We start from the raw sequence: 25,908 nt of genomic DNA, 5'->3' as shown, positions 1-25,908 counted from the left end.
TAGGAGATTGTTTAATGAGCGGCTGGCTTTTTCAAAATAGTAAAAGCCGCCGCAGCAGTGTGAATGCCGTGCAGCGCCGCGCCGGTGATCGAGGAACGGTAAGTATGAGAGAGGGGGGGAAACTGACCGACAGACTGTGAGAGAGGGACAGAGAGACCGACAGAGAGACCGACCGACGGACTCAGGGAGATTGACCGACATACACAGAAATAAAAAGAATAGCCGACATCACTAGAAATAAAAACACCAAACGGACACGGACTATAGGTAGATGCATACGTGTTTACTAACGTGTGTGCACATACCCATAGACTTTCATTGTGTCCACGTGTGCGTGCTCCGTGCAGATAACGGACATGCATCCGTGCAAAACACAAACACATACGGATCACGGACACGCACACACGGACATAATGAAATAACGCACGTGTGACCACAATCATAGATTAACATTGGTGCACGTTTGGCCGTGTCTCCGGTATATACGGAAACGGACCAAACACGCACGTGTATCACGGACGTGTGAAGGGGGCCTTAGGCTGTGTTTTCCTATAGCATTTTATTACGACAGTAGTGAAGAGGTTACTGAAGTATAGAAGCTGTTCTCTAACGGGAGGGGGGATTCATAACTAACAGGAAAGGGTGGATAACAGCACAATGAGGGCAGCCGGTCACCTGATTCCCCAAATCCGCCCTTGTGCCGGTGAATAGAGCCGGATCACCACCCAGATACTGTTCATCAGCACAGCTCCATGTAAGTACTCCATGTGTCTTTTCAGACATCTACAACTGCACAGGTGAATGCATCTCATACCTGTGCAGTGGGGTGACCCTTCACCTTTGCATTATGAAAGGTAAAAGCTAGCAGTACTCTGCATTTTTTATCCTTTTTCCAGTTGCATAGCAAAAGTAAAGAAAACAGTCAGCAAGCTGCTCTGTATTACCTTAATTAATACAGCTGATCGGCATGTGGGGCTACCTGCTGTAGTTTTCCAGTGGAATCAGCATGTAAATTGCTTTAACAAATAAAATGTCTCTTACTGAAGTGGTTTGCAATTCCCCTATGGTAACATTTGCAGCCGCATCAACGACAAAGCAGATTTCCTATTCCAAACCATAACGAGCATTTAGTCAGTGGCTTTTCCTTGATTTTCAGCATGGAATGCGCTATAAGGCTAAATTCACAGAGGTTTTTTTATGGGGTTTTTGGAGCAGATCCTTTCAGAAAAACACTTCCTATTCATTCACTTTAAAGTTCATATGAGAAGGTTTTTGAGCCTTTTCTTTTTTTTTTTTATTCTCAAGAGGTATTAAATAAAAGTACTCCTTGGAAGCGGATCCCGAAGGAAACTTCTCCAACTAGACACTTTCATACGAAAAGGCTGGAAAAAAAAATAACACTTCAAGAAAAAAAACTTTGTGAACCCTTCTATACCGCTTTGCGTACATGTAGTTTTTGGAGAAGGAATTGGCTTTGCTCACTGTATATTTTTCGAGGAATTTTTGGAGCAGAAACTCCAAGTATTTGAGGAGTTTTAAGGTTTTTGAGGAACATTCTAATTGTTTCTTCTCAGCTTCTGCTCCAAAAAGACTCCCTGGGAATGTAACCACTGAGCAGAAAATCTCAATCCTCCTCCAAATCTCAAAAGTCGAAGGTAATGCTTAGTTTCTGTTTTAAAAACTTAGCAAAAATCCTCTTTGTGCATGTAGCCTTATGGTATATTCACACTGCATTTTTTTAGGAGTTTTTGGTGTAGAAAGTGAGCAGTACCTCCAAATTTAAGGCGTTTTGAGTGTGATTTTTGAGAGGATCTTCTCAGTTTCTGCTCAATTTGCACTCCAAAAAGACTCCCTGTGCACATAGCCGCTGAGCAATATCTGAGCGGAAACTCTCCAAAACTTTCTCAACTCTTTAAAAACTCAGAGGTACTTCTCAGTTTCTGCTCCAAAAACTAAAAAAAAATACTCTGTGTGCAAATAGCCTTACGGTATGTTCACACTGAGGTTTTTTTAAGGTGTTTTTGGAGCAGAAGCATAAGGGGAGCAGAAACTTAAAATTTGAAGAGTTCAGAGGAAGATTTTGAGAGTTTTTTTTCTCAGTTTATGCTCCAAAAACACTCCCTATGTACATAGCAAAGAAGTACAGTGCTGGCGGAAACTCTCAAAATTGCAAAACTCTTTAAAAACTCAGAGTTAGTCCAGTGTCACACTTGCGAGTGCCTCCCGTGTATCTCGCACGAGTCTCGCGTTGCATCACCCGGCACAGACTCACACTCTCCTCACAGGAGCGGGTCGGTTGCATGCGTCTTTATGCAACCGACCCGCTCCTGTGAGGAGAGTGTGAGTCCATGCCGGGTGATGCAACGCGAGGCACTCGCAAGTGTGACACCGGCCTTACTGCTGAGTTTCTGATCTGAGAGCTGAGCAAAAATACTCTGTGTGCTCGTAGCCTTAGGATATTTCCACACTGAGTTTTCTGAGGAGCAGAAATAGTCAAAACTCCAAAAATTTTGAAGAAGAAAACAGAGAATCTATATGATAATTTTTGGAGCAGTAACTCAAGTTTTTGAGGAGGATTTGGAGAGTCTCTTCTCAGTTTCTGCTGAGTTTCCACTCCAAAAAGATTCTCTATGCACATAGCTACTGAGTGGAAACTCTCAAAATCTTCCCCCAAATCTCAAAACTCATAAAAATCTTGTAGGTGCTTCTCAGTTTCTGCTCTGAATCTCCTAAAAAAAAAAAAAAAAAAAAAGACTATGCACATAGCCTTAGGGTACATTCACACTGAGTACGGTATGTTTTAGGAGTTTTTGGATCAGACAGTGAGTAGTACCTCCAATACTTAGAGGGTGATTCTGAGAGTTTCTGCTCAATTTCCAGTCCAAAAAAACTCCCTATGCACATAGCCATTAAGCAAAATCTGAGCAGAAACTCTCCAAATCCTTCTCCGAAGCTCAAAACGCCTTAAAAACTCAGAAGTACTGCTCAGTTTCTGCTCTGAAAACAGGGAAAAAACCTCTATGCACATAGCTATTAGGGTATGTTCACACTTGAGTGTTTTGAGCAGAAGCTGAGCTGAACCTCCATGTTTGTTTGGTTTTTTTTAGGAGTTTTGAGATTTCGAGGAGGATTTGGAGAGTTTTCGTTCAGTGACTGTGTGTATAGGGAATCTTTTTGGAGCAGAAACTGAAGAAGGAACTCTCTAAATCCCCCTCAAAAACTTAAGTTTCTGCTCCAAAAATTTATCATGGAGACTCAAGGTGTGCACTTACGTTAAGGAGGAAAAACTCTTCCAAAAATTTACAAAAAGTAGCAATAATTGGAGCGGCTTTTGCTTTAAAAACTAGTTGGATGTGTTATTTACAAATGTATTTTGCTTGACAAACTAGTTGGATCTGTTTATCACAAAATCCCTGTGTTGTAGCCTGTAGTAAAGCAGATAAGAAAATATTTCCCAGTCAGAAATTGAGGCTGGTGACAGCCCATATTTTCCTTGGTCTAATGGACATTTCTGATTCCCTTTCTGGGAGTATGCAACAAAGATCAGCGGGAATACATGGAACAATGCAGTGTATTTGTATAATATAGGTGGGAGGGGGTAACGCTATGCAAAGGTATGCATGTCATCCTGGACACAGCCTGTCACCGCATTTCTCAGTTACTTCCACATTCTTTGACATTTTTCCATTCGAGAGCAAAGTGTTGTCCACTCCCCTCGTTCCTCGCACTGGGACAGGCTCTGTGCTTGCTTAAGAACAGCCAAAACCTGTTATTCATAAAAGTTTGATCCAGGACTGCTGCAAACTTCTGCCTGAAATCACCAGGAATCACCGACAACTCCTCTATATTTCAGATAGACCGTTGAGGAGCAATGACGCTGAATCAAGAACTTTTTACCTCTCTACACCTGGTAGATAAGGTGAGTTATGTGATGCTCATGTTGCAGAGTGGAGTTCTGTTTCAGAAGAGATGGGGGGCACTCAAAGCCACTTAGAAGGGTCATGGAAGGTAAATGAACCCAACGATATAACTGAGCCTCCAATTGGCACTTGATGGAGATGGTTTTTGGTACAGGGTTTGCGCATTGCTCGGAGGTCATGCATGAGCATAAAAAAGATCTGCCCTGTTCCCTTACTCATTCTTGGGACTAGAAACTGTAAAGTACTGAATTAAGACAATGCCATTTCTTGTCAATTTACAAAATTTGGCACTTCTTTAAGCCAATTTGACACCTTCAATCTCCTACTCTATGGCGTTCGATAACTGGGGGTGGACTAGGTGTATTCTAGAGAAGAAACGATCAATGGTCCATCAAGTGGGATGCCGATCTTATCGAGTTACAGGTAGTCATCCATATCCCTAAAATGTGCATTTGTTGTTGGGTGTGTATGGACAGGGCATTGTCTAGATAGTTATCACCATATCAAATATACTTTGCATCAGATGAGTAGCTCCCACAGGGCAGGGGGGTGAGATACTCATCACCGGGCCGGGGATGCCGGGTTTGGAATGTCACTTGTGGCCGTGCCTGGCTTCGTGGCCCCGAGGTGTACACCAATAAGGGGATGGATGGATGGTGGAAGGGATTGAGAATGTTGGGAGTAGTAGTTGTGTAGTGACGTCACCTACGGTACGCCAGGAATTAGCCGCCGCTGCAGTCGCTGTCCTCTATGGTGGATGGTGTCGCAACTAGGATGATTCAGTTTCCCGCAGGTGAAGCTAGGCCCCAGAAAGGATGATGGCGGCAGTAGTGGCTGCTAGCGCCGAAGCGCAGGGCGCCTGCGCCAGCAATGAAGAAGCTGACACAGTGGTTGCGGTTGAAGGTCTTTTACTCACACTTCAGTTGTCACCCTTGGAGTGCCGGTTTCTGGTTGATGGGCCCCAGCCGTTCCCGGGTACCTCAGAAGTCACCACCGGTGTCGTGGAGTGTGGGCCCTTCCTTCTTGCGCTTTTTAGTGTGCATCCCCATGACCTGAAGTGTTTGAAGACCCCGGTTTAATGTTAAAGTTCCTGTCCCGTATGCAGGCAGCGCGAACCCTCTGGGCGCATGACCGTGATCACGACTCCGGGCTCTCTGTTGCTACTGTGCTTCGGGATCTTGTGGTGGCCAGAGGGACATAAAATCCCCTGTCCGGCAGATTCTTGTGGCGCAACCTAAAGTATGCACCACCCTAGGGCTCTGCATCCTGAGCAGCGCTGGTTCCAGGGGAGCAATTAAGCTCTCTCCTCGGCAACTGTGCTTCTCCTCTGTCCCACAACTTCCACCGGTGTCTCCTACTGCTTCCAGTCTGCCCGGTCCTAACTGTGGAAGCTCTGAAGCACTCTCCACAGTGACTGTGTTGTTCTGAGTCTCAGACTATTCTGAGGTAAAAACTGTGTGTTCTCTCACTTCCCCTGTGCTGCCCCCACCTTCCTGATGACTCACTGGTGGCTGGGAAAAAAACGGTGTTATGGTGACCACCTTTAGCCCTGTTTCAGTGGGAAAGCACCTGAGCGGTGTGTGCTGTGTAAGTGAAAACCAGTGGTTAACCTCTTCCTTACCCGGGATGAGTATTTCACCTTAAGTCAGATGCAATACCCTGTGGCGACTGAAGCCTCAGGGGCGCCACAGATGCTTTAAAATGTAAAGTGGTATTTTCCCGATGTAACCCTGCTATTCCACCTGACTTCAGGTGATCCTCCAGAAGACATAATCTGGGGATCATGGTTTGACAGCTTGACTTCGATGTGCTTAAAGGCCCTGTTACACACAGAGATAAATCTTTGGCAGATCTGTGGTTGCAGTGAAATCATGGACATATTGTTCCATTTGTACACAGCCACAAACCTGGCACTGATTGTCCACAATTTCACTGCAACCTCAGATCTGCCAAAGATTTATCTCTGTGTGTGACAAGGCCTTTAGGATGCCTAGCCGAGGGGTGAGCCATCCTAAAAGCAAGTATTGACGAGAACATATCACTGACTGAGTATTTTAGAATGAGTTTCTTTGTTGACAAAAGGGGGCTTTACACGCTGCACCTGGCCTCATCGTTTGTGCATCATGGGCAAATCACTGCCCGTGGCGGAGAAAATCGCTAGGACGCGTCACACATACTTACCTTCCTAACGACGTCGCTGTGGCCGGCGAACAGCCTCTTTTCTAAGGGGGCGGTTCGTGCGGCGTCACAGCGACGTCAAACGGCAGGCGTCCAATAGAAGCGGAGGGGCGGAGAGCAGCCGCATGAAAGTCACGCCCACCTCGTTGCCGGAGGACGCAGGTACGGTGTTGTTCGTCGTTCCTGGAGTGTCACTCGTAGCGACGTGTGCTGCCTCAGGAACGACGAACAACCTGCGTCCAGCACCATCAACGATATTTGGGATTTGAACGACGTGTCAACGATCAACGATTAGGTGAGTATTTTTGATCGTTAGCGGTCGCTCGTACACAGGGCTGTGGAGTCGGTAAGCCAAACCTTCGACTCCGACTCCGACTCCGACTCCTCAAATTCTCTTGCACCGACTCCGACTCCGGCTCCGACTCCGACTCCGGCTCCGACTCCGGCTCCTACATATATTGCTTATAGTTAGGTGAAAAATTTATTGTAGTACATGAATATGTGTATGTGAACATCAGACATTTAATAATTTTTATGATACAATAATCAAGATATTTGGATAGAACATAAAATATATTTATTGGAATACAACTTTAGAACACAAAAAACTGTAATAAATTGTAAATATGTAATACACTATGTAATATACAGTAGATTACATATATATCTTGTGTGTGTATATACACTGTATATATATATATATTATATATATTACATATTTACAATTTATTAGTTTTTTTGTGTTCTAAAGTTGTATTCCAATAAATATTTTATGTTCTATCCAAATATCTTGATTATTGTATCATAAAAACAATTAAATGTCTGATGTTCACATTGTACTACAATAAATTTTTCACTTAAATATAAGCATTATACTAAATGTTGTTATTTAGTAAAATATTCAGCACATTCTGCATTGCACTCCTGTCCCCAATTTATTATATATTTTAGGAGTCGGAGTCGGTGCATTTTATACCGACTCCGACTCCGACTCCACCAAAATGAGCTCCGACTCCGACTCCGACTCCACGACTCCGACTCCGACTCCACAGCCCTGCTCGTACATGTCACACGCAACGACGTCGCTAACGAGGCCGGATGTGCGTCACAAATTCCGTGACCCCACCGACATGTCGTTAGCGATTTCGTTGCGTGTAAAACGGCCTTTAGGGTTTCAATGTTCCCCAGAATGGGAATCTTTGAAGTTTGGTACCACAAGCTTTGAGATGAGCTTTAAATAGATGTCCTCCATATTTATAGGCTTGGCAGAGCAGCAACTGGTTGAGTCACTGCAAAAATTGTAGGTTGTAAAACATTGGCACTAAAAAAAACAAAACAGCCTGTGGGTCCCATTAAGTTAGTAGTCAGTAAAGTCCTGGCATCCTGTCAAAAGGCTACCACGACGTAGAGTGGTCCCTTCTGTTTCTGGTATCAGGAGATCACAGCGCAAGGCTTCATACACACTTGCTCAGGTTAATACTTGCTGGCTGTGCAGATTCTCCTTTATCCAGCGCTGCTTGGGTTACTTAAATCCTCTGGTCCCCTCTGAGTCTAAGCAATAGTCAGCTGTTCTCTATTGCTAATTAGCTCTGCTTTAAAGACTTCCCTCCTAGTCCAGGAAATTGCTGGTGATAGTTTCTGCTTTACTAGCATTCCCGCTGCCCTATGTACTATACAGGGCTGAGTCTAGGGAAAGACAGGGATAGGCATGTGATCGGTGACAGTGTGAAAGAACACGTATAGAGACGTTAGGGAGTGCAGGGATCAGTCGTATATGAGTTTAGGAGGTGACCCTGCTCCCCTTTCCCTAGTGCAAGTGCTCACCATTGTAACGTGTACCCTGTGAATCAATGATTCTTCCCTCCTGATGAAGCCGTGAGGTGGGGTGCACGTGCCCCCTCCTGGCAAAACATGTGTCGGTGGGCTGGGGGGTTATCTCTTCATTCTGGGCACCTATGTGGCATTGGCGATCCCTTGTCCTTCTCCCTACATAGGTATGTTATTCACTTGTGAACCTTTGATTCTTTTCAGGACAGGCCTTGCAGTCTTCCACATATGGGGTTAGCCTATGCAGAACACTTGCTTGTGTGTGTTGTTTGATGAACTCCTAATTATGAAATATTCTGCACTGTAGCACTTTATGTCGTTTTGACAGTTCATCTCACACTCAATCTGTAAGAGATCACTGCATCTCCTAGCAGGTCTTCTGCATACTCTTTATGCCTGCTTGCTATTATGTACAGTTAGGTCCAGAAATATTTGGACAGTGACACAAGTTTTGTTATTTTAGCTGTTTACAAAAACATGTTCAGAAATACAATTATATATATAATATGGGCTGAAAGTGCACACTCCCAGCTGCAATATGAGAGTTTTCACATCCAAATCGGAGAAAGGGTTTAGGAATCATAGCTCTGTAATGCATAGCCTCCTCTTTTTCAAGGGACCAAAAGTAATTGGACAAGGGACTCTAAGGGCTACAATTAACTCTGAAGGCGTCTCCCTCGTTAACCTGTAATCAATAAAGTAGTTAAAAAGTCTGGGGTTGATTACAGGTGTGTGGTTTTGCATTTGGGAGCTGTTGCTGTGACCAGACAACATGCGGTCTAAGGAACTCTCAATTGAGGTGAAGCAGAACATCCTGAGGCTGAAAAAAAAAGAAAAAATCCATCAGAGAGATAGCAGACATGCTTGGAGTAGCAAAATCAACAGTCGGGTACATTCTGAGAAAAAAGGAATTGACTGGTGAGCTTGGGAACTCAAAAAGGCCTGGGCGTCCACGGATGACAACAGTGGTGGATGATCGCCGCATACTTTCTTTGGTGAAGAAGAACCCGTTCACAACATCAACTGAAGTCCAGAACACTCTCAGTGAAGTAGGTGTATCTGTCTCTAAGTCAACAGTAAAGAGAAGACTCCATGAAAGTAAATACAAAGGGTTCACATCTAGATGCAAACCATTCATCAATTCCAAAAATAGACAGGCCAGAGTTACATTTGCTGAAAAACACCTCATGAAGCCAGCTCAGTTCTGGAAACGTATTCTATGGACAGATGAGACAAAGATCAACTTGTACCAGAATGATGGGAAGAAAAAAGTTTGGAGAAGAAAGGGAACGGCACATGATCCAAGGCACACCACATCCTCTGTAAAACATGGTGGAGGTAACGTGATGGCATGGGCATGCATGGCTTTCAATGGCACTGGGTCACTTGTGTTTATTGATGACATAACAGCAGACAAGAGTAGCCGGATGAATTCTGAAGTGTACCGGGATATACTTTCAGCCCAGATTCAGCCAAATGCCGCAAAGTTGATCGGACGGCGCTTCATAGTACAGATGGACAATGACCCCAAGCATACAGCCAAAGCTACCCAGGAGTTCATGAGTGCAAAAAAGTGGAACATTCTGCAATGGCCAAGTCAATCACCAGATCTTAACCCAATTGAGCATGCATTTCACTTGCTCAAATCCAGACTTAAGACGGAAAGACCCACAAACAAGCAAGACCTGAAGGCTGCGGCTGTAAAGGCCTGGCAAAGCATTAAGAAGGAGGAAACCCAGCGTTTGGTGATGTCCATGGGTTCCAGACTTAAGGCAGTGATTGCCTCCAAAGGATTCGCAACAAAATATTGAAAATAAAAATATTTTGTTTGGGTTTGGTTTATTTGTCCAATTACTTTTGACCTCCTAAAATGTGGAGTGTTTGTAAAGAAATGTGTACAATTCCTACAATTTCTATCAGATATTTTTGTTCAAACCTTCAAATTAAACGTTACAATCTGCACTTGAATTCTGTTGTAGAGGTTTCATTTCAAATCCAATGTGGTGGCATGCAGAGCCCAACTCGCGAAAATTGTGTCACTGTCCAAATATTTCTGGACCTAACTGTATACATTTTTGTGTTGACATCTATATCCGTTTTCCACTTCTGCCCTGCATACTTGTTTTAAATCTCCTGCCTTAACCCCTCCTTGTCTACAATAAATATATTTTTGCATTTAAAACTCCTTCTTCTCCTGTGTTTTTGAATTTTTGTTCAACAAAAGTTTTTGTTATATGGAGTTTGCGTTGGCATTTAAGGGACCTTGATTTGGTACCCTTCTGCCAATACTTTAAAATGTTTTTTTGGAGCTTTGTTTTGCTGTAAGCACAGAGTGCAGCGGGGAGACTAAAGGCCCAGTCACACTAAACAACTTACCAGCGATCCCAACAACGATCCAACCTGATAGGGATCGCTGGTAAGTTGCTAGGAGGTCGCTGGTGAGATGTCACACTGCGACGCTCCAGCGATCCCACCAGCAACCTGACCTGGCAGGGATCGCTGGAGCGTGGCTACACGAGTTGCTGGTGAGCTCACCAGCAACCAGTGACCAGCCCCCAGCCAGCAGCGCCACGTGGAAGCGATGCTGCGCTTGGTAGCTAAGGTAAATATCGGGTAACCAACCCGATATTTACCTTGTTTACCAGCGCACACCGCTTAGCGCTGGCTCCCTGCTCTCCTAGCTACAGTACACATGGGGTTAATTACCCGATGTGTACTGCAGCTACATGTGCACAGAGCAGGGAGCCGCGCACACTGCTTAGCGCTAGCTCCCTGCTCTCCTAGCTACAGTACACATGGGGTTAATTACCCGATGTGTACTGCAGCTACATGTGCACAGAGCAGGAGCCGGCAGCACTGGCAGCGTGAGAGCGGCGGACGCTGGTAACGAAGGTAAATATCGGGTAACCAAGGACAGGGCTTCTTGGTTACCCGATGTTTACTGTGGTTACCAGAGTCCGCAGAAGCCGGCTCCCTGCTCACTGCACATTTAGTTGTTGCTGTCTCGCTGTCACACACAGCGATCTGTGCTTCACAGCGGGACAGCAACAACTAAAAAATGGCCCAGGACATTCAGCAACAACCAACGACCTCGCAGCAGGGGCCAGGTTGTTGCTGGATGTCACACACAGCGACATCACTAGCAACATCGCTGCTACGTCACAAAAGTTGTTCGTTAGCAGCGATGTTGCTAGCGATGTTGCTTAGTGTGACGGGGCCTTAAGAGGATCTCGCTGAGGTGTATGATGAAGATGGTCCTAAGACCCGAGGATAAATTTTACCTTCGCTTCCCTAGATTAGAAGATACTCACTGTTCTCTTACTCCAGTATCTGTGTTTTATCTTTTTCTTGTCCGTCCTGCTGCTCTTGTTTTTTGTCACTTCATATATCTAGCTTTACCTATTCCAGGCCCCAATCTCATATACATACTTTTTCTTAGCTTTTTCCATACTTTTATACACTACAAAAGTATGAAACTGAAAGTTCATCCTGTGCCCTCTTCCTTCATAACTATAAAACACCAGAATTTCTTGATTCCAAAGACAAAGTTTTTTTCATAAAAATCTTGATGTTAGTCAACATATTTTCTTCATTGGTGATCCATTATCTTATTAGTGAAGGAAATCCGTGAAAAGAATAGGAGCTGAACACCCGGTGCTCCACTCTGTATACTGTTTTTATCTGGCTACGGCTGAAAGTGATAAGAGCTGATCTTCGGAGCCCAGGAGTCGGAACCTCACAACCGAGGTCCAAGATCTAACATTCTCCATTGGCTGGAGTTTTCTTAGCTCCCCAACAAGACAAAACATATAGCTGGGATGATTTAGGAGAACCTTGGAGTTGGACCCAATGGCACTTGAGTTCCCTTCCAACCCTACCATTCTATGAAAATCAAAAACTGTTCTTCTCACTTCTAATTTCCATTGTGAAGAATGTTCAACCACTATTTATGATGAGTCCATTACCTCCAGGAATGACTAGCTGGTGACATGGTCTGCATTTTTCTATCCAATTGTGGCTTTCCACCACTGATTAAGACTCCCACGTATAGTAGGCCAAAGTCAGGTGAACTCGCCGATATCTGCCAACAGTCTAATATGTATTGGGGCCTCCTGACTCTTGGGAATAGAGTATTAAACTGGCACATTGGCTATTCATCAGCTTCTGGGAGATATGCTGCCATGTCGCAATTCGTCCAAAAGATCCTTGTGTGTGCCACCCTCGTGCCAGCAGCCGGGCTGCTCGGATCCGAATCCGCGGTGGCTCGAGGGATCTCCGGACCCGGGGGTCGGGGTCGTGCGGCCACTCGAATAAAAGGGGGAGTATTTACATGGGACTGTTTGGTTAAAGTTCGTGATGCCCCCCGTGGTGTGTGATAAGATGGAATATCACCGCTGCGATGGGGAGTACCCCCATTGGCGATGGTGTGGGCAGCAAGGTGTTTGACCCCTCCACAGGTAGGGGGGATGCCCCGGGACTCGGTGATGGTGCCCTGATATCTTCAGAGGTGCTACACATTCAAAACTCCCAACTCTTCCCTACCAAAAAACAAGCCCTTAAATTGCTGTCTAAATGAAAAAATCAAAAAGGGAGGAAAAAACAAAAATACAAAAACAAACGGGTATTACAGATCCCATCGCACCATATTTTCCAGTATTTTTGGTTGGTAATCACCTCATTATGTACTTTTTTTTTCCCCTAAAATTATTAAATTGGGGGATTGATTTTTTTGTTTTTGTTTTGGGGCCCCCTTTTATGTAGACCTTCGATAGTGACTCTTCCAACAGCTCCAATCATGGGACGTTCTGATGAACACTTCTATTCTCTCTATGTAATCTCCTGATTTATTAGTCACCATGTCCCACGGCAGAGCTTTGCGTTATGCACCTGATGCATCTTCTTTTCCATCTTTGTGAATCCTTTTTTTGTCAAGCGCTCTATGGTGCGGGCTCAGTTCCTGAGCCCGTTCCTTACAGTGATGGCACATGGCCACCATACATATTCCATAGATGTCTGAAGCTCACCCAGCTTTATCTCACCCACATGCATGCTCACTTCATGTGTGTTTTAATACAGAGAGGGGAAAAAGTCGCTCACAGTCTTCGTGGAGTACAAAAGATTGGGCATGTTCAAATGTGACATGTCCAATCCTTCTTTTCTTCTGTAGTTGGGAGAGTCAGGACCTTATTTACATGTCTTAATTTTTATGAACAAACTTGCATGTAATTTCTAGTAAGCTATCTCAGCAACCCCAAGAATGAAAGTAATTAATTGCCGCCTTGACTCTTTCTTTAGGTTAGTGCCTGGGGAACGCTTGGCACCATCAGACCTCTGAAAAATTTTGAGCCAGAAGGTGATGTGGAAAAGATTGCAGAAACACTGGACAACAAAGGTGAGGTTGGTGTGTGCCCATGAATCATAAGTACATCATACCAGCCAATTGTGGGAGATAGGAAAGGCAAGGACAAACGTATAGGACCTGTAGTGTGCCCTGCATCGGGCTGGGGGTACACACGCCAAACCAAATATATTACTATAATCCTATAGCAAACATGCCTAATAATTTTTTTCAAGTGGACAACTACTATAATGCAGCTATAGAGTTCTAAGCAAAGTAGATATTTTTCCAAAAGACCCCCCAAAATAGTGGCTTCTATAGAGTCCTTGAAAACTGGGTTGTTCAGGATCAAATGCAATTGTGGTCACTGCAGCCAATCGCTGGCGGTACATCCATGTGGCCACTGCAGCCAGTTGTTGGCCGTATATCCATGCGGCCACTGCAGCCAATTGTTGGCCGTATATCCATGCGGCCACTGCAGCCAATTGTTGGCCGTATATCCATGCCGCCACTGCAGCCAATTGTTGTCTGTATATCCATGCGGCCACTGCAGCCAATTGTTGGCCGTATATCCATGCGGCCACTGCAGCCAATTGTTGGCCGTATATCCATGCGGCCACTGCAGCCAATTGTTGGCCGTATATCCATGCGGCCACTGCAGCCAATTGTTGGCCGTATATCCATGCGGCCACTGCAGCCAATTGTTGGCCGTATATCCATGCCGCCACTGCAGCCAATTGTTGGCCGTATATCCATGTGGCAACCGCAGCCAATTGTTGGCCGTATATCCATGTGGCAACCGCAGCCAATTGTTGGCTGTATATCCATGTGGTCACTGCATCCAATTGTTGGACATACATCCATGTGGTCACTGCAGCCAATCATTGGCCGTACATCCATGTGGTCACTGCAGCCATGTGGTTCCTATACCAACAATAGAAACAGTGCACTCTAGCCACTGATGGCCACAGAGTCCCACATCTTTATAGATATTCCATCTATATACAACTCAATCCCATAATGTTTTTTTGACAGATAATGTGCAGACGATCATCAACATTGTGACTAGTCTCAGCAATGATCAAAGACAAGAGGTGGTTCGACTCTACAAGACAGAGCTTCAGAAGGTATGGCCCTCAGGAAAGTCCACCGATGTTATACTTCTCTTTCAATAAGTCTGTGACGACATGGACTCTCATGGGTTAAAGTTTCTTAAAATTCAGCCAGACAGCTTGATAAATTGTTTATAGACGGGGGAGAAGTCCCTCGTTGTTTTTACAAGACTCTTGTTGACTCAATGTAATTGTATTGGCCACTGAAAGCCAGACGTATTGTTCTCCAGACTTTTCCAGTAATCATTATATTGTAGTTGTGTATATAATGTAATTACCTTAGTAGCCATTGTCTAGTCGGTGACTTGCCGACTCCATGTAGATATACTGAGTCTTTCTATGCACATCATTTAAATGAACATTATCCATGCAGCTTGAAATTCATCCAATGGGAGAAGCAATCTTGTCCAACCAATCAATGAGGACACAGTGTATCCTAAGGGAAGGTTATGGCTATAAAAGGGACTTCTTTAAGCCACCAGGGTTGATGAAGGTTGATGGATGCTGATGCATCCAGTCTAAGCTCTTTGGAGCTGACTAGAGGATCAGGATATCTTATGGCTTCAATCTAGGGACCCCGGTTCCGGTTGGAGACCATATCCACAGCCTAGGGATTTCGACTCCGGCTGCCAGGATTGTAACATCAAGCCAGGGACTACGAGACACTGGTTCCTCCATTACCCTGGTAAGCTCAGTTATTGTTTCCCCAGAAGACCCTGTACCAGATTCCCAATTATCCATCTCCCTGGCTGAGGGCCAGCGCTCAGACGTCCCTCTGGCATGTGTGCAGTTGGACCTAAGGACTGACCAGGGAGAGGTCGAGGTGGAGCTTGTGGACAGCCTCCCCACACCTGGTATTTTGGGGACCAACCAGGAAGTGATCGCTGTGGGGATTGTGAACAGCCTCCCCATACCTGTCATTGTAGAGACTGACCAGAGCAAGGCTGATGTGGAGCTTATGGACACCGTCCCCACACCAGTTATTTCGGGAAAGGACCAGGGAGAGGTTGATGTGAGACTTGTGAACAGCCTCCCCACACCTGTCATTGTGGAGACTAATCAGAGCAAGGTTGATGTGGAGCTTATGGACACAGTCCCCACACCAGTTACTTTGGGGTCTGACCAGGAAGAGGTCCATAAGGAGTTTATGGACAGCCTCCCCACACCTGTTAGCCAGGAGGAAGTTGAAGTGGGGTTCATAGATGGCCCCACCAAGCCTGTTGTTTCGGATACCACTCAAAGGGAAGTGAAAGTGGGGCTTGTGAATTACCTGCTCACACCAGTCATTTTGGAGAATGACCTAGGACAAGGACTATCCAGTCAGTTTGAAGCAGCCATCACCCACATCCAAGCCAAGCAGGACCCTGATGTGGATCTTTCTAACATCTTTTCCAGGGATGGTTTGCATTCCCGGTCTCCATCATCCACTTCTGAGCCAAGAACCGTGAGTAAGCCTAACCACATTGTGGCTTCGGTCTGGGGGCTCCGGTTCCGGTTGGGGGCCGTGTCCGCGGTCTGGGGATTTCGGCTCCGGCTGCCGGGATTGTGGCATCTTGTCGGGACTGCCTGGGGGGGACACTCAGGTTGGAGCGGTCCGATCACCTGGCTGCGGACTTTGCGGACCTCGCACGGCTTCCTGGGTCTGGCGCTGTTCCTGTCTCGGTGGGTGCCCGCCGAGGGTGGGGTGCTGCTGGATTGGAGTGGGCGGCCCTGGGGGTTGGGGGGCCCGGACGTTCTGGTCCCTGGTGGGCCGGCGGAGGGGTGGGACTCTGTTGCCTGTTGCATTTGTGTTTTGCTGGTTATGTGTTATGTGCCGTTACTACTCAGCCTGGTTTACCCAGGGGAGCTGCAGCGGACTGGTGTTTTCAGACATCGTCCATGGCTCAACAACCAGGGAGGCACATAAGCATACCCAGCAGGCCATAGGGGAGGCATTCAGGTTTCGGACGCTGCCATGTCCAACCCCACCAGCTCAGCCATGGGACAAGGACAAGAGAGGAGTTACGACCGCTGCAGTAAATGGATGCTACAGGGTCTGTGCCAGAGGCGAAAGATTATCTACTGGAACGCTGAGACTCGGTCGGACTTGATCCGGAAATTAGTCCGTTGGGATGCCCAGAATGATGCAGTGGACGATGAGGATCCCACCGCTGCCACCAGTTGTGGAGACACGGGGCTCAGTGGGTGCTCTCGTCCGCTAAAACCCGCCGCCTTTAGAAAGACAGCGTGGCTCAGGGCTCATCCCAACTGAACGCCGGCCTCCTTAACCGTGGGCGTAACACTATTCAGACAACACAGGGTGAGGGAACCACAATAATTAGACTTTATTGGATCCCCAAACAATTAACGGCACATAACACATAACCAGCAAAACACAAATGTAACAGGCAACAGAGTCTCACCCTTCCGCTGGCTCACCAGGGATTAGAATGTCCGGGCCTCCTAGCTTCCAGGGCCGCTTACTCAAATCCAGCAGCACCCCGTTTTCGGCGGGCACCCACCGAGATAGGAATAGCGCCAGATTTAGGAAGCTGTGTGAGGTCTGTAAAGTCTGTAGCCAGGTGACCGGATTGTCCCAACCTGAGTGTTCTCCTTAGGTAGTCCTGATATGATGTTACAATCCTGGCAGCCGGAGTCGAAATCCCTAGACTGTGGATATGGTCTTCAACCGGAACCGGAGTCCCTAGATTGAAGCCATAAGATGTCCTGATCCTCTAGTCAGCTCCAAAGAGTTTAGACTGGATCCATCAGCATCCATCAACCTTCATCAACCCTGGTGGCTTAAAGAAGTCCCTTTTATAGCCATAACCTTCCCTTAGGATACACTGCGTCCTCATCGATTGGTTGGACAAGATTGCTTCTCCTATTGGATGAATTTCAAGCTGCATGGATAATGTTCATTTAAATGATGTGCATAGAAAGACTCAGTATATCTACATGGAGTCGGCAAGTCACCGACTAGACAATGGCTACTAAGGTAATTACATTATCAATTCACAACTACAATACAATGAATGCCCCAAAGGGTCTGGTCCCAAACAATAGTTAAGCAAACATGAGTTACCACACAGTAGAACAATACGTCTGGCTGAATTTTAAGAAACTTTAACCCATGAGAGTCCATGTCGTCACAAAGTCTATCCAAAATTAACAGTGATGAGGGCCAAATGCCATATGGGTCTTCAGAAAAAAGAATTTTGAACAGAGAATAAATGAAAAAGTTAATGCTTGAGATAAATCAATAGATAGTAAAAGAAATGAGGAAGCTCTGAAGTTGCACAACTAGAGGCATGAGAAAAATCTATGACTTTCGATAAATGAAGTCCAGAATGTCTACACGATGACAAAACCTTGATTTTCTGTCAAAGTTGTAGCTGCCACACATACCATTCTCCCCATGAGTCACTAAAACATTTATACATATTTTTACTGCCTATAAAGTTGAATCCTTTTTCTACTCCAGAAGCCGCACGTCAGTAGTATTATAGTCAAGTCTGATCTTCTCTGTAGGAATTGGTGGAGGACATCAAGAAAGCCTTTTCGGGAGACCTAGAGAAGCTCATGGTTGGGTTGCTGAAGACTCCTGCTGAATTTGATGCCCAAGAACTAAAATTGGCAATGAAGGTGAGAGCATCTGATATCCTCAGATCTCTGCATTGTTTCTTTTCCTGCCCAGTAGTGCTCCTGAACACTTGCTGTGGCCTTTTCATTCTCAGCATTGGTGAAGTCCCAAAGTTCATACCACCACTGATCTTAACATCATGGCATATCGTGGGGATTGGAATATCCTTTTAAGAACCTGACCAGAAATGGCAACAACAAAACTACCTACTGCAGCGCCGGTGTCCCTGCAGAGACACTGACTTACTCACTACCCCAACCAGGTTGCATCCTTCCCCGCTCTCCCCTGGCCATCCACATGGTCTGTTGCCTCCTTCCCCTCCTGAGTCCTATAGATGACACACAGGGTTCTCGGGAGTGCACCTAAGACGTGCACGCACACCAGCCCTCCTCTTAAAGGGCTGGCGCGTCATTTCATGGAAATGCTTCTCAGCTTATGGCTAAGAAGCACTATGTATTTAAGGCACTCTCCCATTAGGGGAGGTGCCTGTGCAACACTCCCAGTCTGTCCCAGTCTGCTAGCTAATTGTCAGGTCCCAATATCCTTGTGTCCGCTACCTATACCTGAGTCTGCCTCCCCATACTTGTCTATCAATGCCGTGCCACCATTCCTGTCTGTACCCGCCTGTCAAGCCTCCCTCCGTCACCTGCCCTGGGGGTCAGCGGCCACATTCTAGGTCACTACCCTCAGAGTGGTACCTGGCATTCACCTCGCGGTGGGTGCTTAGTTAAGCCCCTCTCATTACAGGGTAAGCCCCGGTCCCCCCTGTGGTCCATTGGGTTCATTAATCCCGCTCACAGCCGTGAACATTACACCTACTAGCCCCTATAAACCCAGTCCAATGATAGTCAGGCCCAGGACAAGAGGAAGGACCATCTTCTTGACTTCTCCCAGAGCCTAACATATTTCTTCAACTTGGAAGGGTTTTCCAAAACTGAAAATAAATTTTGGCACATTTTATGCCCAGGCATAGGCCATTTGGACCATCAAAATAAACTCTTCCAAAGTTCCACCTTCCATGGGTTAGAGCTGATACTTAGGGAAACATAACAGGGATTTCAATAATATAAGCCATGAGGATCACTGTTCTAACCAAGGATGAGCTAAGACCGGAATAGAAGGACCTCCACAATTACTATTTCTTTTATCTAATGCAGGGTTTAGGCACCAATGAAGCTACGTTGAATGAAATCCTGTCCACCAGATCCAATGATCAGCTCCGAGAAATTCAGACGTGTTACAGACAAGGTAAGCTAAGAACATGAGGTCACAGCTCTATAAACTTTGAGGGTCTAGAAGATGATCTTAAAGGGAAGTAATCATTCTTATTAACCAAGAATCAGCAAAAACATTAGTGCATGCCCTAATCATCTCCCGCCTCGACTACTGCAACCTCCTGCTCTCTGGCCTCCCTTCCAACACTCCTCCAATCTATCCTAAACTCTGCGGCCCGCTTAATCCACCTCTCTCCTCGCTGTTCCCCGGCCTCGCCACTCTGCCAGTCCCATCACTGGCTTCCCATCGCCCAACGACTCCAGTTCAAAACATTAACCATGACATACAAAGCCATCCACAACCTGTCTCCTCCCTACATCTGTGACCTAGTCCGCCGGTACCTACCCGCACGCAACCTCAGATCCTCACAAGATTTCCTTCTCTACTCCTCTCTTATCTCCTCTTCCCACAATTGCGTACAAGATTTCTCCCGTGCATCCCCCATACTCTGGAACGCTCTACCTCAGCACATCAGACTCTCCCCCACCGTGGAAAGCTTCAAGAGGAACCTCAAGACCCATCTCTTCCAACAAACCTACAACCTACAATAGCCCTCAGCCCAGTAGACCACTGCGCAACCAGCTCTGTCCTCACCTATTGTACCATCACCCATTCCCTGTAGACTGTGAGCCCTCGCGGGCAGTGTCCTCTCTCCTCCTGTACCAGTCTATTTTGTACTGTTAATGATTGTTGTACGTATACCCTCTTTCACTTGTAAAGCGCCATGGAATAAATGGCGCAATAATAATAATAAAAATAAGAATAATAAGAATAATTTATATTAGTTCTTAGATATGTTTTTAGAAGTGGAATGGGGGTTCTAGTAGTCCGACCTCCACCAATCAGCAAGTTACCACCTACCCTGTGGATAGAATAAGAATAAGGACTAATCCTTTAAGGACAGAGAAATGTCATAGACTAGGATACAAATCAAATATAGCCAGAAATGGTCATGAAAATAGTGTCCCACTCGAAAAAAAATGCTATCATATTTCAAGCTTCAAGAATAGTTTTTGGAGCCCTGAGCGATGCGAGCCTTGGGGTTGTGTTGTAGTCACCAAACTTGGCCAATGTGGTCTACAATCTTCTTCTTATGTCTCCGTCTTAGAGTATAAAGCTGAGCTGGAGAAGAGCATTATATCAGAAACCAGTGAGCCGTTCACCGGGTTCCTCCTAGCACTGGCCAAGGTGACACCTTACACAGGTATCCACTTTCTTATGGTTTATCAGGATAAAGATGGTGATATATATTTCTTTCATTCCAGGGCAAGAGAGAAAGCGATTCTGGGATTATTGACTATGGCCTCATTGAGCAGGAATCAAAGGTTGTACGCGCATTCATATGGCTCCACCGTGTGGTGAAAGCTGGTACAGCAGCAAATGAAAGTGCTTTTTCTTTTTAAAGGAATATTCCGCATTTAATTTTTTGCATTGGTAATGGCAGATTCTGAGCGATCAGGGACCTAAGAACATGGCCAACAGCGCTCAGTGGATCAAAATTTTGACAGAACGGAGCCATGGACATCTTAGGAGAGGTAAAATGCCCACATCTGACCATCTAGGTTAGCATTTGTGCTATAATAAAGACTGGTGAGGAGGCATCTTTTAGGACCCCTGTTCTCTAGGGTTGTAGAATATTTATGGCAGCCAATGCATGTCAAACACTGATTGGCGTAATGTTCAATCCTTTGTTAATCATAATTAATTATTAAGAACTTCTTTAGAGTAATGCTGTATTAATGGGTTTTGGGTTACTTTGCCTGTAGCTTCAAGTCCGTGGCAAGGCGTGTAAATAAAACTGTGGTTGAGCATACTCTCTGCTGTTTCCGCCATTACCATAGACTTTGAATGGGGTGTTAGGTCAAGTATCCGACAGATCAGGTGGATAGGTGAAAAATGCTTCTTTCCAGAATGTTCCTTTAAGAATTTAAAGGGTTCTTTTCATCTTTTATAAATTTAGTATTTTTGGACAGTGCTTGTAGAAACAAGCAATTTTGCAATTTACTATTTTTTAAAACTTTCAGTCGTTCTTGAGATATTAACACTTTTTTCTTTTGTTTACAGCTGATTGCCTTGGAGACCGATCACCGCTGCTAGACAGCAGAATAGGCACAGTGCTTACAAACTTTATCTATTGAGCTTCTAAGCGCTATTTTGAAGCTGGTCAGAATCACTAGAGCGCGCTGTTGCCTCCTAATCCCAACCAGCTTCAGCACAGTGCTTACAAGCTAGACAGCAAGTGTGGTCGGTCTCCTAGGCAACAAGCTATAAACAAAAGAAAACTGGTAATATCTCAAGAACGGCTGAAAATTTTAATAAGCAGTAAATTGCAAAAGTGCTTGTTTTAACAAGCTCTATTCAACAATATACATTTATAAAAAAGTGGGAATAACACTTTAAGGTAGAAGGCTTTTTGATAAGTTATCATTGGCTATTTTGTTTTCTATTTTTAGTGTTTGATCACTTCAAAAAATCAACGTCAGAAGACATAGAGGAAAGGGTTAAGAAGAATTTTAAAGGCGACTTCCAGAAAGGATTACTAACATTAGGTGAGTTCCCAGATGACTTGTGTGCTCTACACTGACCTTAAAAGGTTTGTACCAAGTTAATAGGCTAAAAAAATAGAGAAAAAAGCTCTTATGTAGGCTCTCTGTAATGGAAAATCCACTGCTCGGAAGCTGCCATGCGTGACGTCAGTATATATTCGGGGAAAAGGATTCCAACATTAGGATATTCCTTAAAGTCCAAAATATTTATTGTGACAAAAAATTGTTTCATCCTTAAGGGGTACTGACAACACGACTCTGATCTGTAATGAGCCTTGGGGTACTCCGATCTAATAAAGGGGGGGCTTTAGCAGTATCATAACATGATATCTGAATATTTTTGCTGAACCGTTCTAACAAGAAAGGGAAGGTAAAAAACACCCTTCAAATAAAATGCATATTCTTGTGCTAGTGGCCGTGATCAAGGACACCCCTCTCTACTTTGCGGACAAACTGTACAGTGCGGTGAAGGTAAGGAATACTTTTTATTAGTCCTTTTTGACATCAGACATGCCATAGTTCTTGCTTTGGGGGCTCAGATCCCCTTTGACCGTGCCATAGCAAACCAGATGAGAGGCTGAGTATGACTGTATTTGTGTGGGTGGGGACAGCAGGACAGATAGGCTTTCTGTATGAATGAAAGGGGCAAGAAGGACTCACAGGCTTCATCTACAAGTAGGCGGAGGACGCAGGACTCACAGGCTTCCTTTATGTAGCGTCGGCACTCAGCAGCGTTATATCGCAATGTCTCAGATCCCTACTCTTTCCTGCATGGCCATACTCGTGCTGTGCCATCCTCTGTTTACCTGCATGGCTGTCCACGTTCACATGGTCTTCTGCACTCAAGCATGACCATCCTTGTGTTGCATGGTCCTCTGTTTACCTGCATGAATGTCCACATGTCGCGTGGTCCTTGGCTCACCCCCCTGGTGGGCATCCACGTTTCACGTGCTCTTCTGTGTCTCTTCATTGCCGTCCACGTGTCGTGCGGTCACCAGCTTGTCTACCCTGCGGATGCCCATGTGTGTGTCCTCAGCGCCTACCTAGGCCCCAGGCCCTGTGCATGCTGCACAGAGTTCCTGGTCTCCAGCCTACGAGGCACGTGGGCACGCTTCCTGTCTCTTGAAGAGGAATCTTGTGCACCTTGTGAAGGTGTCTCCAGCCTATGGTTGGGAGGCACCAGGTACTTAAGGCTCATGCTCCCTCATTGGAGGGGTCAGAGCAATGCATTAAAATTCAGATCCTAGCTGTGTTTTGGTCCTGTCTGTCTGCTCTGACCTCCCAGCCTCCAGCACCAGTCTGGCATGCTACCAATACTGCTCTGCTGTCCTGCCTGTTTTCTTTGACCTGTCTTGTCTGTGCCCTGGTGCCACTCTTTGTCCTGTACCTGTATCCCTACCCACCTGCACCTGTCGTCCTGTCTGCCTTAGCTGTCCCTAGCTGTCCCGGCTCCCGATGTTTTGTGCCTGTTGATCAGTGCCTGATGACCGGAGTTCCTCCAGGTGTCCTGTCCTGGGTGCAACTGTGTCCGATGTCCTGTGCCTGATGTCCCACACCTAGTGGCCTCAGCCTGATTACCCATACCAGAAGCTCCTTACCTTCCCCTGCTTGTCCAGCCTTTTCTCATTCAGACTATGCCTTCTGTTCCGCCCTGTTTGTCCTGCCAGAATCTGTCCTGTCTACAACTGTGTCCATCTGTCCTGCTGCCTGTCTGCTCCTCCCAGCTGCCCTGGGAGGTGTACCTGGCGTTCCGCCTCTCTGAGAGGTCTTAGTTTAAGCCCCTTCCACAAAAGGGGAAGTCTGGGTTCCCCCTGTGGTCCAGTGGGTCCACTCTCGCTCGATGAGCATTACACTCTACAAGTAGGTGGGAAATTAGTACTCGCAGGAGTACTGTACAATTATGTTGGGGGAGGAAGACTTACAGGCTTCCTTTTATGAGAAGACTGGGGATAGAGGACTCACAAACATCTTTTATGAGTAGACGGGGGCAGCAGGACTTCGAAGCATCATCTATAAATTGGTATGGGAAGCAGGACTCGCAGGATTTCACTATGAGTAGGTGGGGGAAGTAAGACTCACAGGCTTCCTCAAGGAGTAGATAGGGGTAGCAGGACTCCCAGGCTTCCTCAATGAATATGTAAGGGACACCAGAACTCACAGGCTTTCTCTATGAGTTGGTGGGGAAAGCCGAACTTACAGGATTCCTCTACAAGTAGGTGGGGGAAGGAGAACCAGGTTTCCTCTACAAGAAGGTGGGGGAAGCAGGACCAGGCTTCCTCTACAAGAAGGTGGGGGAAGCAGGACCAGGCTTCCTCTACAAGAAGGTGGGGGAAGCAGGACCAGGCTTCCTCTATGAGTAGGTGGGGGAAGCAGGACCAGGCTTCCTCTACAAGAAGGTGGGGGAAGCAGGACCAGGCTTCCTCTACAAGAAGGTGGGGGAAGCAGGACCAGGCTTCCTCTACAAGAAGGTGGGGGAAGCAGGACCAGGCTTCCTCTACAAAAAGGTGGGGGAAGCAGGACCAGGTTTCCTCTATGACTAGGTGGGGAAATCGGGACTTACAGGCTTCCTTTATGAGTAGGCAGGGGAAGCCAAACTCACAGGCCTCCTCTACAAGTAGGTGGGGGAAGCAGGACTCAAAGACTTTTTGTCGTTTATGTACAATTTAGCCAAATCTTTTTTGCCAAAAAGGCAGCAGACATCATTTTTTATTTTTTTTTTAACCGTATATTTAAAACTTTTCTAAGTTATGTTTCTGACCTCCTCCCACAGGGCCTTGGGACTGATGACAGTACTCTTATACGTATCCTCATTTCTCGGAGTGAGATTGATTTATTGAGTATACGGGTGGCCTATAGAAGGAAATATGGAAAATCCCTCTATTCAACGATTCAGGTAATGTCTACTTGATCTTTTAAAAAATCTTAAAGGAAAAGTCCACTTTTCAACGCATATTTTTTTAAAGCAATGAAACAAGGATATTTGTTACAGGCTGCTTAGGACAAATTATTAGGATTGCATTTTTTCCAATTCTATTTGAAAAATCAGAGCAGTAGTGGGCGCTGTTGCACTTATATCTCTAGAACTGAGCACCTGTGAACCATGGTGGTGAAAAGTGGTACTGCAAGTCACAAATTTATATAAGGATTGGGTTAACGATAAACCTTCAGAGAATTAGACATATATTATTTTAATCAGCGAGAGGCGTTTCAATATATACCTACTTTCTAAAACATATATTTTTACCAAAGAGGTCATATTCCCTTTAACCATCACTAATGTAGTGATATAAGACATTTCTCTTCCAGAGTGAAGCCAAGGGGAATTATCGATCTGCGTTACTTTTGCTGTGCAGGGCAGAAGACATATAATGGCACAGCATATTGCAAACATGACGATTATGTGATGTGATGTGGTCAATCAGCAGCAAATTTTTCCGCCATGCCGCCTTCCCTAGATGTCCTCTCCGGGGCTGGAGGGAACCATGACCAATGAATGTGCCCAAATGTATTGACCATTAAAAGTATCTTTCATAAACCTGGTGCTTCTCCATTATTCATAGTGAAAATTAGGATTGGTACCAACACGTATCCTACCAAAATAGCCACAATATGGCTGTGGGTGCCAAGATTTATGCACACTTAGGCTGTAAAGAAGAACCCACATTTGTTTTTAGAGAACACCATTGTCTGGCTTCTACTGGACGACTGGAATAAAATGGACTCTGATTCCCCCATCACAGAGCTCACCCCCTACAGTACTACTGAATAAGGGCACCAAGGTGAAGGAAATTAGTACATTGAGCCACAAAGAGGAAGATAATTAGTGTATAAAGGGAAAAAGAGGGAGATAATTAGTGTATGAAGGGAAAAAGAGAGAGATAATTAGTGTATGAGGGGAAAAAGAGAGAGATAATTAGTGTATGAGGGGAAAAAGAGGGAGACAATTAGTGTAAAGCAAAAAGAGGGCGATAATTAGTGTATAAGGGGAAAAAGTGGGAGATAATTAGTGTATGAGGGGAAAAAGAGGGAGATAATTAGTGTATGAAGGGAAAAAAAGGGAGATAATTAGTGTATGAGGGGAAAAAGAGGG

The 25,908-nt window shown here is 45.5% G+C and overlaps 1 protein-coding gene across 2 annotated transcripts; it reads left to right on the top strand.

The window, feature by feature from the left end:
- Nucleotides 1-712: 712 nt before the first annotated feature.
- ANXA9 (annexin A9) lies at nt 713-25,353 on the top strand. 2 transcript variants are annotated; one of them, XM_075331277.1, is made up of 13 exons: nt 713-754; nt 3,854-3,919; nt 13,221-13,317; nt 14,299-14,390; nt 17,886-17,999; nt 19,155-19,245; nt 20,381-20,460; nt 20,538-20,597; nt 20,717-20,807; nt 21,726-21,821; nt 22,231-22,289; nt 24,589-24,711; nt 25,125-25,353. In XM_075331277.1, the coding sequence occupies exons 2-13, from the start codon at nt 3,872-3,874 to the stop codon at nt 25,185-25,187; spliced, it is 1,014 nt and encodes a 337-aa protein (XP_075187392.1). In that variant the 5' UTR covers nt 713-754; nt 3,854-3,871; the 3' UTR covers nt 25,188-25,353. The 2 variants fall into 2 exon arrangements, with proteins under 2 accessions (XP_075187392.1, XP_075187391.1); XM_075331276.1 differs by lacking the exon at nt 713-754 and having other exon boundaries at nt 3,739-3,919.
- The last annotated feature ends 555 nt before the right edge of the window (nt 25,354-25,908 follow it).

This window comes from Anomaloglossus baeobatrachus, chromosome 12 (assembly GCF_048569485.1).
Source record: "Anomaloglossus baeobatrachus isolate aAnoBae1 chromosome 12, aAnoBae1.hap1, whole genome shotgun sequence".
NCBI lineage: Eukaryota > Metazoa > Chordata > Amphibia > Anura > Aromobatidae > Anomaloglossus > Anomaloglossus baeobatrachus.
Note: the sequence above shows the minus strand (reverse complement) of the source record. Positions and strands in the feature narration are given on the sequence as shown.

Bases quoted from the DNA above. Each gene is read 5' to 3' on its own strand.
- ANXA9 (XM_075331277.1), top strand. From the start codon at position 3,872: ATGACGCTGAATCAAGAACTTTTTACCTCTCTACACCTGGTAGATAAG. The intron at 20,598-20,716 runs GTTGTACGCGCA...TGGTAATGGCAG, and splicing joins TCATTGAGCAGGAATCAAAG to ATTCTGAGCGATCAGGGACC. The intron at 22,290-24,588 runs GTAAGGAATACT...CTCCTCCCACAG, and splicing joins AACTGTACAGTGCGGTGAAG to GGCCTTGGGACTGATGACAG.